The 13,264-nt window shown below is 53.2% G+C and overlaps 1 protein-coding gene across 1 annotated transcript in view; it reads right to left on the bottom strand.

Annotated features, from left to right (window-relative positions):
- The window catches only part of OTOG (otogelin), a 93,685-nt gene extending 80,947 nt beyond the window's left edge, over positions 1-12,738 (bottom strand). Inside the window, exons 1-9 of the mRNA XM_082476945.1 lie at positions 12,157-12,738; positions 8,327-8,402; positions 7,265-7,357; positions 6,928-7,082; positions 4,186-4,304; positions 1,892-2,097; positions 921-1,051; positions 552-658; positions 36-145 (exon numbers count right to left, since the gene is read on the bottom strand). Coding sequence (XP_082333071.1) covers positions 36-145; positions 552-658; positions 921-1,051; positions 1,892-2,097; positions 4,186-4,304; positions 6,928-7,082; positions 7,265-7,357; positions 8,327-8,402; positions 12,157-12,291 — 1,132 coding nt within the window. The 5' untranslated portion in view covers positions 12,292-12,738. The remainder of the gene's footprint in view (positions 1-35; positions 146-551; positions 659-920; positions 1,052-1,891; positions 2,098-4,185; positions 4,305-6,927; positions 7,083-7,264; positions 7,358-8,326; positions 8,403-12,156) is intronic.
- Positions 12,739-13,264: the final 526 nt, after the last annotated feature.

The raw sequence follows: 13,264 nt of genomic DNA, 5'->3' as shown, positions 1-13,264 counted from the left end.
GAATCCCTCCCTGCCCACCACCAGGCTGCACCTACTGCATGGCCGGAGCTGGTTCCTCCACCCCTGCAGGGGTTGACCTGCCTGGGCACATGCCCGGGCATACTCTGCCAGTGCCCGGCACCAGGTGGCTTCATCACCCGCTGATCTGTGCAGGGAAACCGAGGGTCCCACTGGAATCAGATCCACCCTGTAGCCAGACCGCCAGCACCCGATAGAGACTGCCAGGGCTCAGGGCACCCTTCCTTGCCACACAGCTGGGAAAGGGAGCCAGGGAAGGCAGCCTAGACTGGAGGCAGGAAACCTGGGCTCTAGTCTCAACATTGCCCCTGACTTATGTGACCCTGAGGGAGTCAGGCTCCATTTCTGGGCCTCAGCTGAATGGGGAAGGTCGGTCCCACCTACGCAGATAAGAATTTCAGAGCTTTGGGAAACATACCTGTTAGGGCCTGGGATCATCAAGCTCAGTGGCCCACGTGATGAACTCCCACCCCAGACTGGGAGAGGTCTCCCTTCAACCCAATACCACCCGACCCCACCGGCTCCCCACTCACTGGCAGAGATCGCTGGTACAGCTGGCCGTGAAGGGCAGAGGGCTGACGTAGGCATGGCAGGCATCAAAGGGGGGCCGCAGCAGTGCCTCACAGCGGTCATACACACCCTGGGGCAAGGGCCAGGAGCCAGAGCTGGGGGCTGGCTGGGCCAGGTAAAGCCCTCTGACTTTGCCAGTCCCATACAGCACCCCAACTTGAGCCCGAGGGAGAGAAAAGGCCGGGTAGAGAGCAGACATAAGGGGCATGGGCACCAGCAACCCTGGGCCCCTGCAGCCAATGACTTCCCAAGAAGTAGAAGGAAACCAACCTAAGCTAGACACTAGGGTGGGGGTAGAGGCTGGAGTGGGGGGCTCTCCCCAGGATCCAGACCTGCATGGTTCCCAGGCTCTGCTGCAGGCACGGAGGGCGAGGCAGGGAGGAGGTCGTGGGCCCTGGAGGCTGGTTGGGGGCCTGCTCCTGCCAGCTGTGCACAAATTCAGCCACATCTTCCGTCAGCTTCCCTGTAGGGGAGAACTAGCATGACCACAGGTGGGGAGCCCGAGGGCAGGCAGATGGAGCCGAAGAGATGCCAAGAGGAAGGCAAGGAGTTGTAGAACCCACCCTCGAGCTCCCATCCCAATCTGCATTTCCCTACGGAGCCGTTCTCCTGAAAAATCCGTGTGGTAAGAATAGTCAGGAATGCTCAAGACCCTGTGAGTTCCCTAGAGTAGATCCCTGCTGCTCTAAACTCAGGAAAGCAACACCATGCAATCGAAAGAGAATGAATGTGTGAGCCTGAACAAGCTCCCATACCGCTGTGAGCCCGAGTTTCCCCATATGTGAAACAGGGCAAAGAGTCCCCTTGTGAATTTATTGCAAGGACTATATGAGACCATGTGGGTAAAGTGTTCAGTGTGTTGTGGCTGCTCAAAGGTGTCACTTCCCTTCTGGCCAGAGTCACCATGATGTGGCCTGAACCCTTCACTTTAACTTCGTGCCACTCCTGCTGGAGCCTTTCTCTTCCTGGCTCTCTCTAGCCCTCTGTGCCCTGCTGCCACCCCAGCCCCTTCCATCTCCCACTCACCTTGCAGGGTCAGTGCCACCTAGCAAAGTGCCCATTAGATCTCACACAACCCTAGTAGACATTCTCATCATGGCTGTTTTACAGATGAGGAAACTGAGGTCCAGAGAGGTTAAAAGATGCCTGAGGCCACACACTTGGAAGGGGCCCCTGGCCTCCCACTGGGTCGCTAGTGCCATGACCCCAGGGTTCTGTCTCAAGTCCCTTTCCACCCCTTCCAGCCTGACCTCTCCCCCATCCCCACCAAAATCCCTTGGAAGCCACCTGCCCTGCACCTCACCATAGCTGGTCACCAGGTCATCCTGGGGGTCGGCGTTGTTGTTCCCACACAGCCCATGGGTCCAGCCCAGGAACTCTGGGCTCATTTTAATGTAGACAGCCGAGGTGCCATCCCAGGCCAGCGTGAAGGCCGACTGATGCCGCACGAGGACATAGCCAGCAAGCCGCTGCAGGCGCATGCTCCCCATCACATGTGGCAGCTGGACCCTGCAGGGCACAGCCCAGAGCTTCAGGGCATCCACACCACCTCCACTAGCCCAGTCCCTTCACCAAAGGACCCACCATCCCCTACCTGAAGGACCCACCACGTACACAGGATCTGCCTCACCCCACGGCCACTGGTACCACAGGGTGTGAGGTCCTTATTTTCCCTGCCCCTGACTTCTTGGGTGCCTGGAAGTCCACAGTTAGAAAGGGATTCTTTTGTTTTCAGAGCTTTAAGTTGCTTTTTAAAAATGCAATTTTCTGGAACTTCCATGGTGGTCCAGTGGGTAAGACTCCATGCTCCCAATGCAGGGGGCCCAGGTTCGATCCCTGGTCAGGGAACTAGATCCCACATGCATGCTGCAACTAAGAGTTCGCATGCCACAACTAAGAGCCCACGTGCCGCAACTAAAGATCCTGCATGCTGCAACTAAAACATGCCACAACAAAGATCCTGCGTGCCGCAACTAAGATCCAGTGCAGCCAAAATAAATAAACTTTTTTTTTTTTAATAAAATAAAATTGCAATTTCCCTTGCTATCTGGAATCACAGTGAGGGCAATCATGGGATTTTGAGCACTAATAGTGGTGGCTTTTTATACCAAAATTATTGATGTATCTTTTTTTTTTTTAATTTTTATTTATTTATTTATTTATTTATTTATTTATTTATTTATTTATTTATTTTTGGCTGTGTTGGGTCTTCGTTTCTGTGCGAGGGCTTTCTCTAGTTGCAGCGAGCGGGGGCCGCTCTTCATCGCGGTGCGCAGGCCTCTCACTATCGCAGCCTCTCTTGTTGCGGAGCACAGGCTCCAGACGCACAGGCTCAGTAGTTGTGGCTCACGGGCCTAGTCACTCCGCAGCATGTGGGATCTTCCCAGACCAGGGCTCGAACCCGTGTCCCCTGCATTAGCAGGCAGATTCTCAACCACTGCGCCACCAGGGAAGCCCTGATGTATCTTTTATTGACAGTGCTTCAGTAAACAAAGTGCAGTTAGTAAAGCAAAAAATAATAATAAATAAAAAATAAAATTGCAATTTCCCTGGCAGGGATAAATCTTAGAGTGACTGAATTTGCCAGTTCCTTTCTCCTAGACAGGAGAGATGGTATAAACAGACATCTATTTTGCTTATATTTTTGGTGGGGAGCAAGAAGGGTGTAGGAAGAGAAAAAGAAAAAGCCAAGAGAGAAGACAAACAGGGAATGAAAGAAAAGATGCAGGGCTACAGCAATCTTGACACCTCCCCATTTTACCGGCACAGGCTTGCCTAGCCAATCTGGAATTTGGCAACTTTCACCCAGCTGAAAATTAGGAGGAAGACAAATGAAGTGTCTAACCAGCCAAAGCTGGTACCAAAAGATCCATCTACCAATGCTTCTTTCATAGGAGAAACCCCTGGGCCTTCAGTTCTACACTCAGCCCCAGAAAGCTTGGTTACCCAGTTTCCAGGTCTGAAGCAGGAAATAAAAGAGGGGAGAAGGGTCAGTGCAGGAAGGTCCCCCTGACAACAACATGAAGTGGCAGTGGACAGCAAGGGAAGGAAAGGCCAGTGAAGAAGAAATGAAAGAAAGATTTCAGGAAGGACCACAGTCTGGGGCCTTTTGGTATAGGAAGCTGGGACTTCACCCCTCAAGTGGTCCCTCAGGCATCCCTGACGTCCCAACAAGGTAAGTGACATTCAAAATGAGCCCAGGCCATCAGAAAAGGGTGAAAGTGTGCTCAGAATCTGTTCTGAGGATGCTTCAACTATGTATGATACATTCAGGAAGATTTCCTTCAACTTGTGAAAGAAAAAAAAATTAAGCATGCTTATAGTGGTAAATTCTCAGCTATCTGGGAAACTCTGCTATTTGCCTGAAAACCCACTGTCTAGAAATCCTGACAGTTCCAGAAAATTGTGAGGGACTCTTTCTGAAAACCCAGCTGATTAGCAACCCAGCTGGCCTGCCAGTATGCTTCTGCCCTGGTGTGCTGCTGTTTGCCCCCTAAAAACAATTTCCTTGAGGCTTGAGAAGAGAAGATGCTTACCCATCCACCACCACCCATGCCAGGGAGTAGGGGAGCTCAGGGCAGAAGATGTTACAGTTACCTTATGCCTCCATGGGTGACCTCCTTGGCCAGACGGATCTCCTGCTCACCCGCTAAGAAGAGGCTGACAGACCTGGAGCAGGTGTAGGGGGAAGAGCCACACTGCGGGTCGTTGTGCACCTGGTGGGGGAGAAGGGGCGGTTCGGAGGCCAGTGTGCAGGTTCCTGCCACACACCTGGCCCCGAGCTTCAGTTGTGAGCCCAGGGGCACCCTCTTGAGCTTCCACTAATGCCAACAGCCTGCCTGCTGCATGCCAAGCGCGTTTCCTCTGTGATCTCTCCCAGTCCCCACAATACCACAGGAAGGTCAGAGCTCTCATCACCTGCATTTCAGAGAGGAGGCAACTGGTGCTCAGAGAGGTGAAGTGACACACACAGCCAGGATTCTAATCCAAGTGTGCTGTCTTCCTATTTCCGGACTTTTCTGTTTATCCATCCCAGGTTATCCCATTGGATTGAAAGCCCAGTTACACACACCATCTCACACTCATACAAACCACACACACACACATCTCATATGTATATCACAGGGCACTCTCAAAGCACACACTATAAACACACACTCCTACCACAACCCTGGCAGATACAGTCTAGCCCTCCCCTGCACACACAGGCACACATGTCACTCCTGTGCTGCCTGTCACATACATGTCTCCTCTGGCCCCTGCTCAGACAGAACCTATACATCCAAGGCCATAGGACCCAAGGAGGGGAGGGGTGGGGCTCCCAGAGTTTAGGGAAAGCTGAAAATGTCAATCTGCCAAATGTGGAAACCCATCCCATGAGTGAGCAAACCTTCCACTAGGGGCTTCCCTGGTGGCACAGTGGTTCGGAATCCGCCTGTCAATGCAGGGGACAAGGGTTCGAGCCCTGGTCCGGGAAGATCCCACATGTCACGGAGCACTAAGCCCATGCACCACAACTACTGAGCCTGCGCTCTAGAGCTCGCGAGCCACAACTACTGAGCCCGCAGGCCACAACTACTGAAGCCCGCGCGCCTAGAGCCTGTGCTCCGCAACAAGAGAAGCCACCGCAATGAGAAGCCCGCGTACCGCAACAAAGAGTAGCCCCCTGCTTGCTGCAAATAGAGAAAGCCCACGCACAGCAAAGAAGACCCAACGCAGCTATAAATAAACAAACAAACAAACAAACAAACTTTCACTAGATTATCATTAAATGTGGTTAAGCAGCCTGGAGCCATTTCAACTAAAAGTGGGACCTGTGAAAGCCATTCCATAGTCTAAATATTTTTCAAACTTTTGTGACCATGACCCATAGTGAGAAATATATACACATATAAATAAAACAAAAGTTTTACAAAATAATATTACCACTATTAATGTGTAATGCATCCCTACAATATTTTCTATTTATAGTCTCTTTTTTCTTCTTTCTTTTTTCTTTTTATGCTGGTTATGACTCATTCAGTTCATTTCATAACCCTTGAATGGGTGGCATCCCATTGGTGTAAGTAATTGTGACATATCCATCACGAAATGACACAGTCATGATGTGTGATACCCATGATACCCCGAGGCAAAGCGGGGAGAGTTGGTCAGGGTTCCCAGTGCATCCAGGGCATAGCTCCCAGGCAGCCTCTTGGCAGGTCTATGCCTGAGACAGAAGGGGCACACCCAGCTGGCAGAGGGGTGACACTGAGCACCGGGATCTCCCCTATCTCCCAACCCCTTGGCCTTAACTCCGCACTGGCCAAGGTGCCCTCCAGCAGAGCTGGCTCCCCAAGTAGACTCTTCTCCAGGTAGAGAGCTGTGCCTGAAGGCGACTGCCCACTCGACACACAGGGTAAACGTGAAAACCAGGTCTGCCCAACAGTGAGTCTCACACGTGTTCATATACAAGACAAACTTTTACTGAGCATTAATCCAGGTACTGGGAACAGCAGTTGAAAAGACATATTCCCTGCCTAGAAAGCTTACATCTGGAGAGTAGGACCAGAAACAGATCTTTGTAAGAGAAACACAATGACAGAGTAATGATGTGGAACTTTGGTTCCACAGAAAGGAGCCCCTGAGCCCACTCAGGAGGTCAGAGCATGAAGAAAGGCTTCTTAGAGGAGATCACCCTGAAGTGAGTCATCCAGGACCTCTACCGTTTCCTCTGTGGTACCATGCTCTTTCTTATCTAAGGTCGGTAGCACCCAATGTTCCCTTGGCCTAGAATGTTCTCACATCCGCCCCACCCCCACCCCTTCACTTGGCTAGCTCTAATTCATTCTTCAAATCCCAACTTAAATATCATTTCCTCCAGGAAGCCTTCCCTGATCACCATCCTTCCCAATAAGCAAGGTTAGGTTTCCATCACATGCTCTTCTAGCATTTGGAACTTCTCTATTGCACTCAGTCGCACTTGAAATGATTCATTTGACTTGATGTCTGTTTTCCCCATTAGACTATAAGCTCCATGAGGACAGAGACCACATCTGTGTCTTTGTTCACAGAGCCAGCACCAGGCCTTGTGCCAGAAAAAGAGTATAATTACGCACTTAATAAATACTTGGTGAGTGAGAGACTAAGTGAATGAATGGCCAGGGGCAACCAGGAATGGGTGGGTGAGTGAGAACCGTGGAGCCCTCAGCTCCCTCCAGGTGCAGACGCCCTGGGCAGAAGCTGGGAGAGGAAAGGAAGGTGCCAGCCTCTCTAACCATGACAAGTAGATCCCAAGCCAGCCCAGCCTTCAGGGTCTAGTGGAACCTTCCTAGACAGGCAGGGCAGGGAACGCCTCACCTGGACTGAGAAGGTCTGCCCCTCGGGTTCATGGCGCCCCACCAGGGTGTAGCTGCCCTTCCCAGACAGGTAGTAGTAGAGGCCATCAAATGTCTCCACGTGATGCTGCCCCCACGCCCGGCAGATGCTGTCCCGCTCAGGGCCGACATTGTACACTGAACCAGAGAAAAAAGAAGCTGTCTGTGCAGCAGCAGTCGGCACCGAGCCAGAGGCTGGTGGGTTCCAGCCCTGGCAGGGCCACTCCCACTCCCCTCTAGCCCAGAGCCCCACGTCTCAGGCCCACAGATTTCCCTGTACCCATGGCCCCTCTCGGAGGTAGGATGGAGCCCAGACCCACCCATCTGGCAGCGTGGCCCAGTGGCATTGAAGCGTCTGCAGTCGCAGAAGGCCGGGTGCACACACTCACCCCCGTTGAAGCAGGAGAACAAGTCTGCAAGGGAGACAGAAGGCACCGCCCCGTCAAGCCAAGATTGGCAGAACCCATCGAGGCAGCACCTCCCTCAGGCTGGGACCCCAGGCCCCAGCCCTCCCAGAGCTACATGGAACTCAGATCCCCATCACAGGTAGCCCCAGCTTTCCTCAGTAGCTAGCTTTAATGGGGGCAGGAGTAGGGCACCTCAGATGGCTGCCCCGCCCCATCCCTAGCCAGCTGTGGGGTGGGGTCTCAGAGTACCTGCCTTCAGTATGCACCAAGTGGCCCCCAGGCCGGCCCCACCTAGGCCTTCAGCTTCCTAAGCTAAAAGTTCTTGGCCACCAGGCAAGGCAGGCGGAACTGCGAATATGGAGCATATGGGGTGAGCAGGGAGACTGCCCAGAGATCTTCACGTACTGCTCTTCCTCGCTGTTCCCTAAGCTCACGGAGAGTCCAGGGCATAAACCAAGGGAAGGGGAGGGGCCTCACATTTGTAGTATAGTAGAAAGGAAGGCCACAGAGGATGACAGGACAAAGCAGAGCAGAGTGTGGTGAGGGAAGGAGCCATAATGTGAGAAGAGGGGCCACAGACAGAGGCCAGATGACGAGAGAGGCCATGGACACAGGACAGGCGAAGGGAGAGGCCATGGACAAAGGACAGGGCAAGGGGAGAGGCCACAGAAAGTAGAAAGAGGTTACAGACACAGGGTGACGTAGAGAGGGAAAAACGACCACTAAACAAGAAGCTCAGTCTCTCTGGAGTCAGATAGTGTGAGGCAGACAGCCGCAGAGCCATCAGAACAGGATACTTCCTCAGCCAGGAAGCAGAAAGCAGAGTGGAGCTGGAGGCTGGGGCTGGGGACGGTGGAAAGAGACCCCATGCAGGGAAATGCGGTCCCAGGAGGCCCCGAGAGAAGCCTGGGCCTGCGCTCACGGGGCTTTCTGCGGGCCAGGGCCTCCCACGGGCCACAGGGAGGGGGCACTTACAAGATGGTGCACATTTGGCCCGATGGAGTCGCCTTTCCCAGGAAGACATGGTCAAGGAGTCCAGGGCTTCAGCCTCCTTTTAAAGACAGGAGAAGGAAGAGAACGCAATCAAGGGCTGACCTCAGGGAGCGCAGCCTTCCCGGCCGGTCACAGCCCTTCCTGCCCCTCAGCTGGAGGGAGGCAGGCCCTTTGCCTCTTGGTGCCTCAGTCACCCCACTTCCCCAGACCCCCCTCTGAGAGGCCTGCAAGGCAGGATTTTCAGGCCTGTCTTAGGTCCGGAGGAGTGAGGCCTGGTTTACACCCTCCCAAGTGGCGTCATGGTGGCAGGCTGGGGAGGCCTGTAGCCTGAACACACCCGCTGCCCTCCAGGCTCCAGGGTGTCGTCCCCCCCCGCCCGCCGCCTCCCCAGCTCCTTCCCTCCCTAGTAAACCTCTGTGTCCTCCACAGCCCGGAACAAAACCCCCTTGTCTGGAGAACAAACACGACACCTCCTCACCACAGAAACCACATGGGGCAGAGCTAAGAAACAAAGGCAGCCCCTCACCCCAGGGCAGGGGGACATCCCCCCGACCCCCCACCCAACCTTTTGGACCCTTCTAACAGCAAACACAGTGCCTCGCACATCACCACCGGCTGTCCTCAGAACTCAGCTCTGAGCCAGGACTCTCCCCGATACCACACATCCGAGGACGCAGGCAAAGCCCTGTGAGACCCTATTTTCCAGACCAGAAACCCCAATGCACGGTCTCTAGAAATACAAAGCGTCTGAAATCAGGACTGCCCGAACATCATGCGTGTTCCGTCACCACAGGGCTAGCCGCCCTCTCAGGACTCCAGCCCGAGATGTCTGACGTCACCTGGGACTGGGACCCTGGGCACAGCAGGCTTCTCCCTCTCAGGACCTCAGCCCCCGCATTTGTACAACTTCCCGGACCGGGTGCCCGGTCTGGCCCAGGGATGGTGAACGGGAGCGCGTGTTCTTTCTCACAGGGCCAACGAGGCACAAACCACACTGAGGGTGTTTGTCTCACATGTTTTCTCCCTCACTGGCACCTCTGTGTTCCCAGGCTGAATCCCCAGCCTCTAGCAAAGGACTTGGAACACAGGAGGTATGCAGAGCACCTGATCCCTGGAGCCCAACTCCAGCTCTTTGCACCTCCTGCAGGTACCCACCCCCTCCCCCTTCACTGTCCTGCTGACCCCCTGGGAGGTCACTGGCTCTCCTCGACCAGGTATCAGTGTTCACACTCCCTGGTTCCTGGGTCCTCCCAGCTCTCCTTACCCTGTAGGTCCAGGCTGAGCCCCAGGAGTCAGGCTTCCCACCCTGGTAGTAATCCGTCTTACGGGGCCTCAAAGACCACTGGCAATGGAAGAGAGCAGCCGGGGAAAGGCTCATCACCAACATCCCCCAGGCCCGAAGAGCTTAATTCAACTTGGTCCTTGTGCCTCTCCCCTCCTCGCCCCCCTCTCCCCCAGATGTGGCCCCTGTGATCGGCCTTGTGAGGGTAAGACAGCCTGTGCTGCAAAAAGTCGAGGCCATTTTCTGGAGAAGAATTTTAAATCCTGTCCAAATGATTCATCTTCAGTATAGATCAGGAGTTCTTAATCATTTTTATGCAATGAACCCCTCTGTCAATCTAGTGATGCTTACGGGCCCCTTCTTGGAATAAATGTTTCTAAATACATAATATAAAACATAAGATTACAAAGGAAATCAAGCATATTGCAATGCAGTTATCAAATATTTTATAACTGGGTGACAGTAATATTTGTGCTTCTTTATTAATACGTTAAATCACAAGACCAAAAAGCAGGCCGTATCACTGCCAGAATCTGGGGGCAGTGAGCATAAATGAGATCTGGAGATAGCAACAATGATTGCAAGGTGATAGGAAAATATCTGTGATTTCTACTGGTGACAGTCACAGACACTGCTATTATTCTGTGGTCTGTAGCCTCTAGTAATAATTAAAAGGAAGGCTAAATTTCAGTTCCATTGAGGAACAAATGCATTTTTCCCCCATCCAAGTTCATGGACTCCTGGTCTACACCATCAATTCTCCGGAGAATGGCTGAGCTCTATAGGGTGAGGTAGCACTGAAACGAAGGGTGGTGGTCTACCGGTCTGAGACCCCCCTCCCTCACTGAAGAGGGCACTCCAGGCAGAAGCCCTCAAAGGATCTCCAGGTTCACCTTCTAACTATTTGCCTCATTCCTCCCCACCCTCCCCCCACTCCAGCAGCCTTAAAGGAGGGCCATTCTAACCCCTTGTTTGCTCTAAGGAGTAACGTGAGAAACCTACTGGGGTTGCCAGTAGGTTGGTCTAGATGCTTCCCCAAGGAAAAGAAGGGGAGGCCTACCCTGGAATCCAGCAAGGAAAGAAGCCCACTTGGGGAATGAGATGCTTGGGGAAGGATCATTACCCCCACTAAAATACAGGCATTCCTGGGGTCCGGAGGGGCATTCATGATACGGGGGAACAGGCCGGCTCCATCCGGAGACCTTGCTCTGCTGTGCCCTGAGGGCCCCGGCAAATCATTCACCTACCTCAATTTCCCCATCTATAAAAAGAATGATAAAAAAATTTTTTTAATAAAATAAAAATAAATAAAAAGAGTGACGACATTATCTTTCAATTCAAACTGTACCTGACTGTGATTCTAAAACTTGGGGCCTGAGGAAATGGGCAAAAGAGAAAAAAAAAACCCATATAATCCAGACATCAGAAAATAAGCATGCCCTTAGTAGATGCAAACTATTAGATACAGAATAGATAACAAGGTCCTACTGTACAGGACAGGGAACTATATTCAATATCCTGAGATAAACCATAATGGAAAAGAATATAAAAAAGAATGTATATATATGCATAACTGAGTCTCTTTGCTGTACAGAAGAAATTAACACAACATTGTAAATCAACTATACTTCAATTTAAAAAAAAAAAGAAAAGAAAAGAAGTATGTCCCCTCCTACCTTGGGGTCTTCATATCTATTTCCAAAGGGCAGGTATTTGGGACACACTGTTTTCTACTATAAATGATGCTCCCATCCTACTGGCACAAGGAGCTCCCCACAGCTGATCCCCAGGGCCAGGGTGCGTGAATTGAGGCTCGAGATTCTCTGGGGGACCTGGCTTCGGGTGGGCTGAATTTGTAATGTGTCCGTGATTGTAGAAAGGAGACAAATGCAGGCCAGGATGAGAAAGAGAAACTGAGTCACCTGATCCAGAGACCGAAGAAGTTTGGCAAAGAGAGAAAACAAAGCACCACCTCTCCCTAACAAACGGAGGAGCTGGGGAGGGTAGGCAACAGTGAATGGTCAAGACTCAGAGGATGGTAGTCAGGGATCTGTTTCTCAACCAACCTTTCCTTGCAAACCCCACCAGGTGGCCCGGTTTTTGTCTCTCCTCTCAAGGCAGCACTGCTGGGGCACTGCTCCGGGATGAAGAAGGGCCTCTGACAGGGTTTAGACCAGGCAGGGAAAAGAGACTCCACTCCCCCAAACCCTCACCTTCCTACTTTCACCAAGGGAAGGAAAGAGCTCAGCTGTCTCCTGATAGCACCTTTGTGCCTTCCTCCCCTAAAAAACAATTTTTAAATAAATAAATAAATAAACTGGCTACAGGGCTCCAAGAGATTAGGAAAGTGGGAATAGAGGTATCCTATAAATTTGCGTACTTCAGACACATTCTAGGAATCTTGTTTGTTCCCTCTGAATAACTGCAAAGACACCCTTCCTGCAACCTGCAGAGCTCCCTGCCAGCCTCAAACCCAGAGAGAAATAAGCCCCTGCCCAGTGAAGCCCCCCTTCCCCAGGCCTCCCCTTACCTGGCCTCCCATCACTGTTGTAGCATCCCCTATGGCAAGGATCGCCTCCTGATGGCTGTGGCTAGATGAGAAACAAGCCTGGCATGGGCGAGGGGATAGGAGTGGGCCATGCCTCCCCACCACCCCCAGGCCCATCCCACCCTCTGTGCTAACCCCTGGGGTCACCCACGCCAGGAATAAAGATGGAACCAGTGAGTGGGGCAGCCACAAGCGCTTGCCTACTCACCTGGGATCCTGGGCTGGCTCAGGCTGCAGCTCTGCGTTGCCCCAGGGTGTGGGTGCTGCGGCTGGGGAGGGGGATTACTCTCTACTCAAGCGATGCCTCTCACCACCTGCCCCCCATCTGCTAGGAAGCCTCTCTCACACCCCATTCTCTCTCCCTGCAGCCTTCTCAAATCCTTTCTCCCCCTCCCTGGCGACTCTTCTCCAACAAGGGTCTCCCTCCTCCTTCCCACTCTCTGTGCCCCAGTTCTCTCTGGTTCCCCCCACTTGGGTCTCTTCCACCCTGCCCAGCTTGAGAGCCATTCCCCTGGTTGTGGCTGACCTTTCTTTCCTTCTGCGGTCACTCTCCCCCGACCCACTCCCTGGCTGTCCCCCTGCCCTCCCTCAAACCTTCTTTCTTTCCTGCCTCTCTCCAACTTGCCCAGGCCCGTCCCCCTAAAGGTTCCCTCAGCCCCCTGGGGTCCCCTAGTCCACACCCATCTCACCGAGAGACTGTAGCGGCAGGGACTCCCCTGCCGGCTCACCCCGGGTCAGCCAGATGCAAGCGACTAGCAGGCAGAACGCGGGCGCCGGGGCCCCCATAGGGGCACGCGGGGACTAGGAAGCCTGAGCGAACAGCCGGGGTCCCGAGTGCCTCTCCCGCGAAGGCAGAGTAACACCTACTCGTAGGAGGCCGCCGTCCCTCTCACTCTCTTGCCCTGGGCTTCCCTTCGCCCTGCCTCCCAGGCTCTTGGCTCCGCCCTGAGCTGGAGTGACAGGACTGCGCAGCTCATTACCATAATTTAGGCGCCTGACGGTGGCCCCGCCTTTGCCCTTCTTGGCCTTAAGCTGCACCTCCCCAGGGGAGGCTGGATTCAGATCACTCAGCCCTAAATCCCTTGGGGGA

The sequence above is a fragment of the Balaenoptera physalus genome (assembly GCF_965194825.1).
Source record: "Balaenoptera physalus genome assembly, chromosome: 10".
Classification (NCBI taxonomy): domain Eukaryota; kingdom Metazoa; phylum Chordata; class Mammalia; order Artiodactyla; family Balaenopteridae; genus Balaenoptera; species Balaenoptera physalus.
The sequence above is the reverse complement of the archived record's forward strand: the minus strand, read 5'-3'. Positions and strand labels throughout refer to the sequence as shown.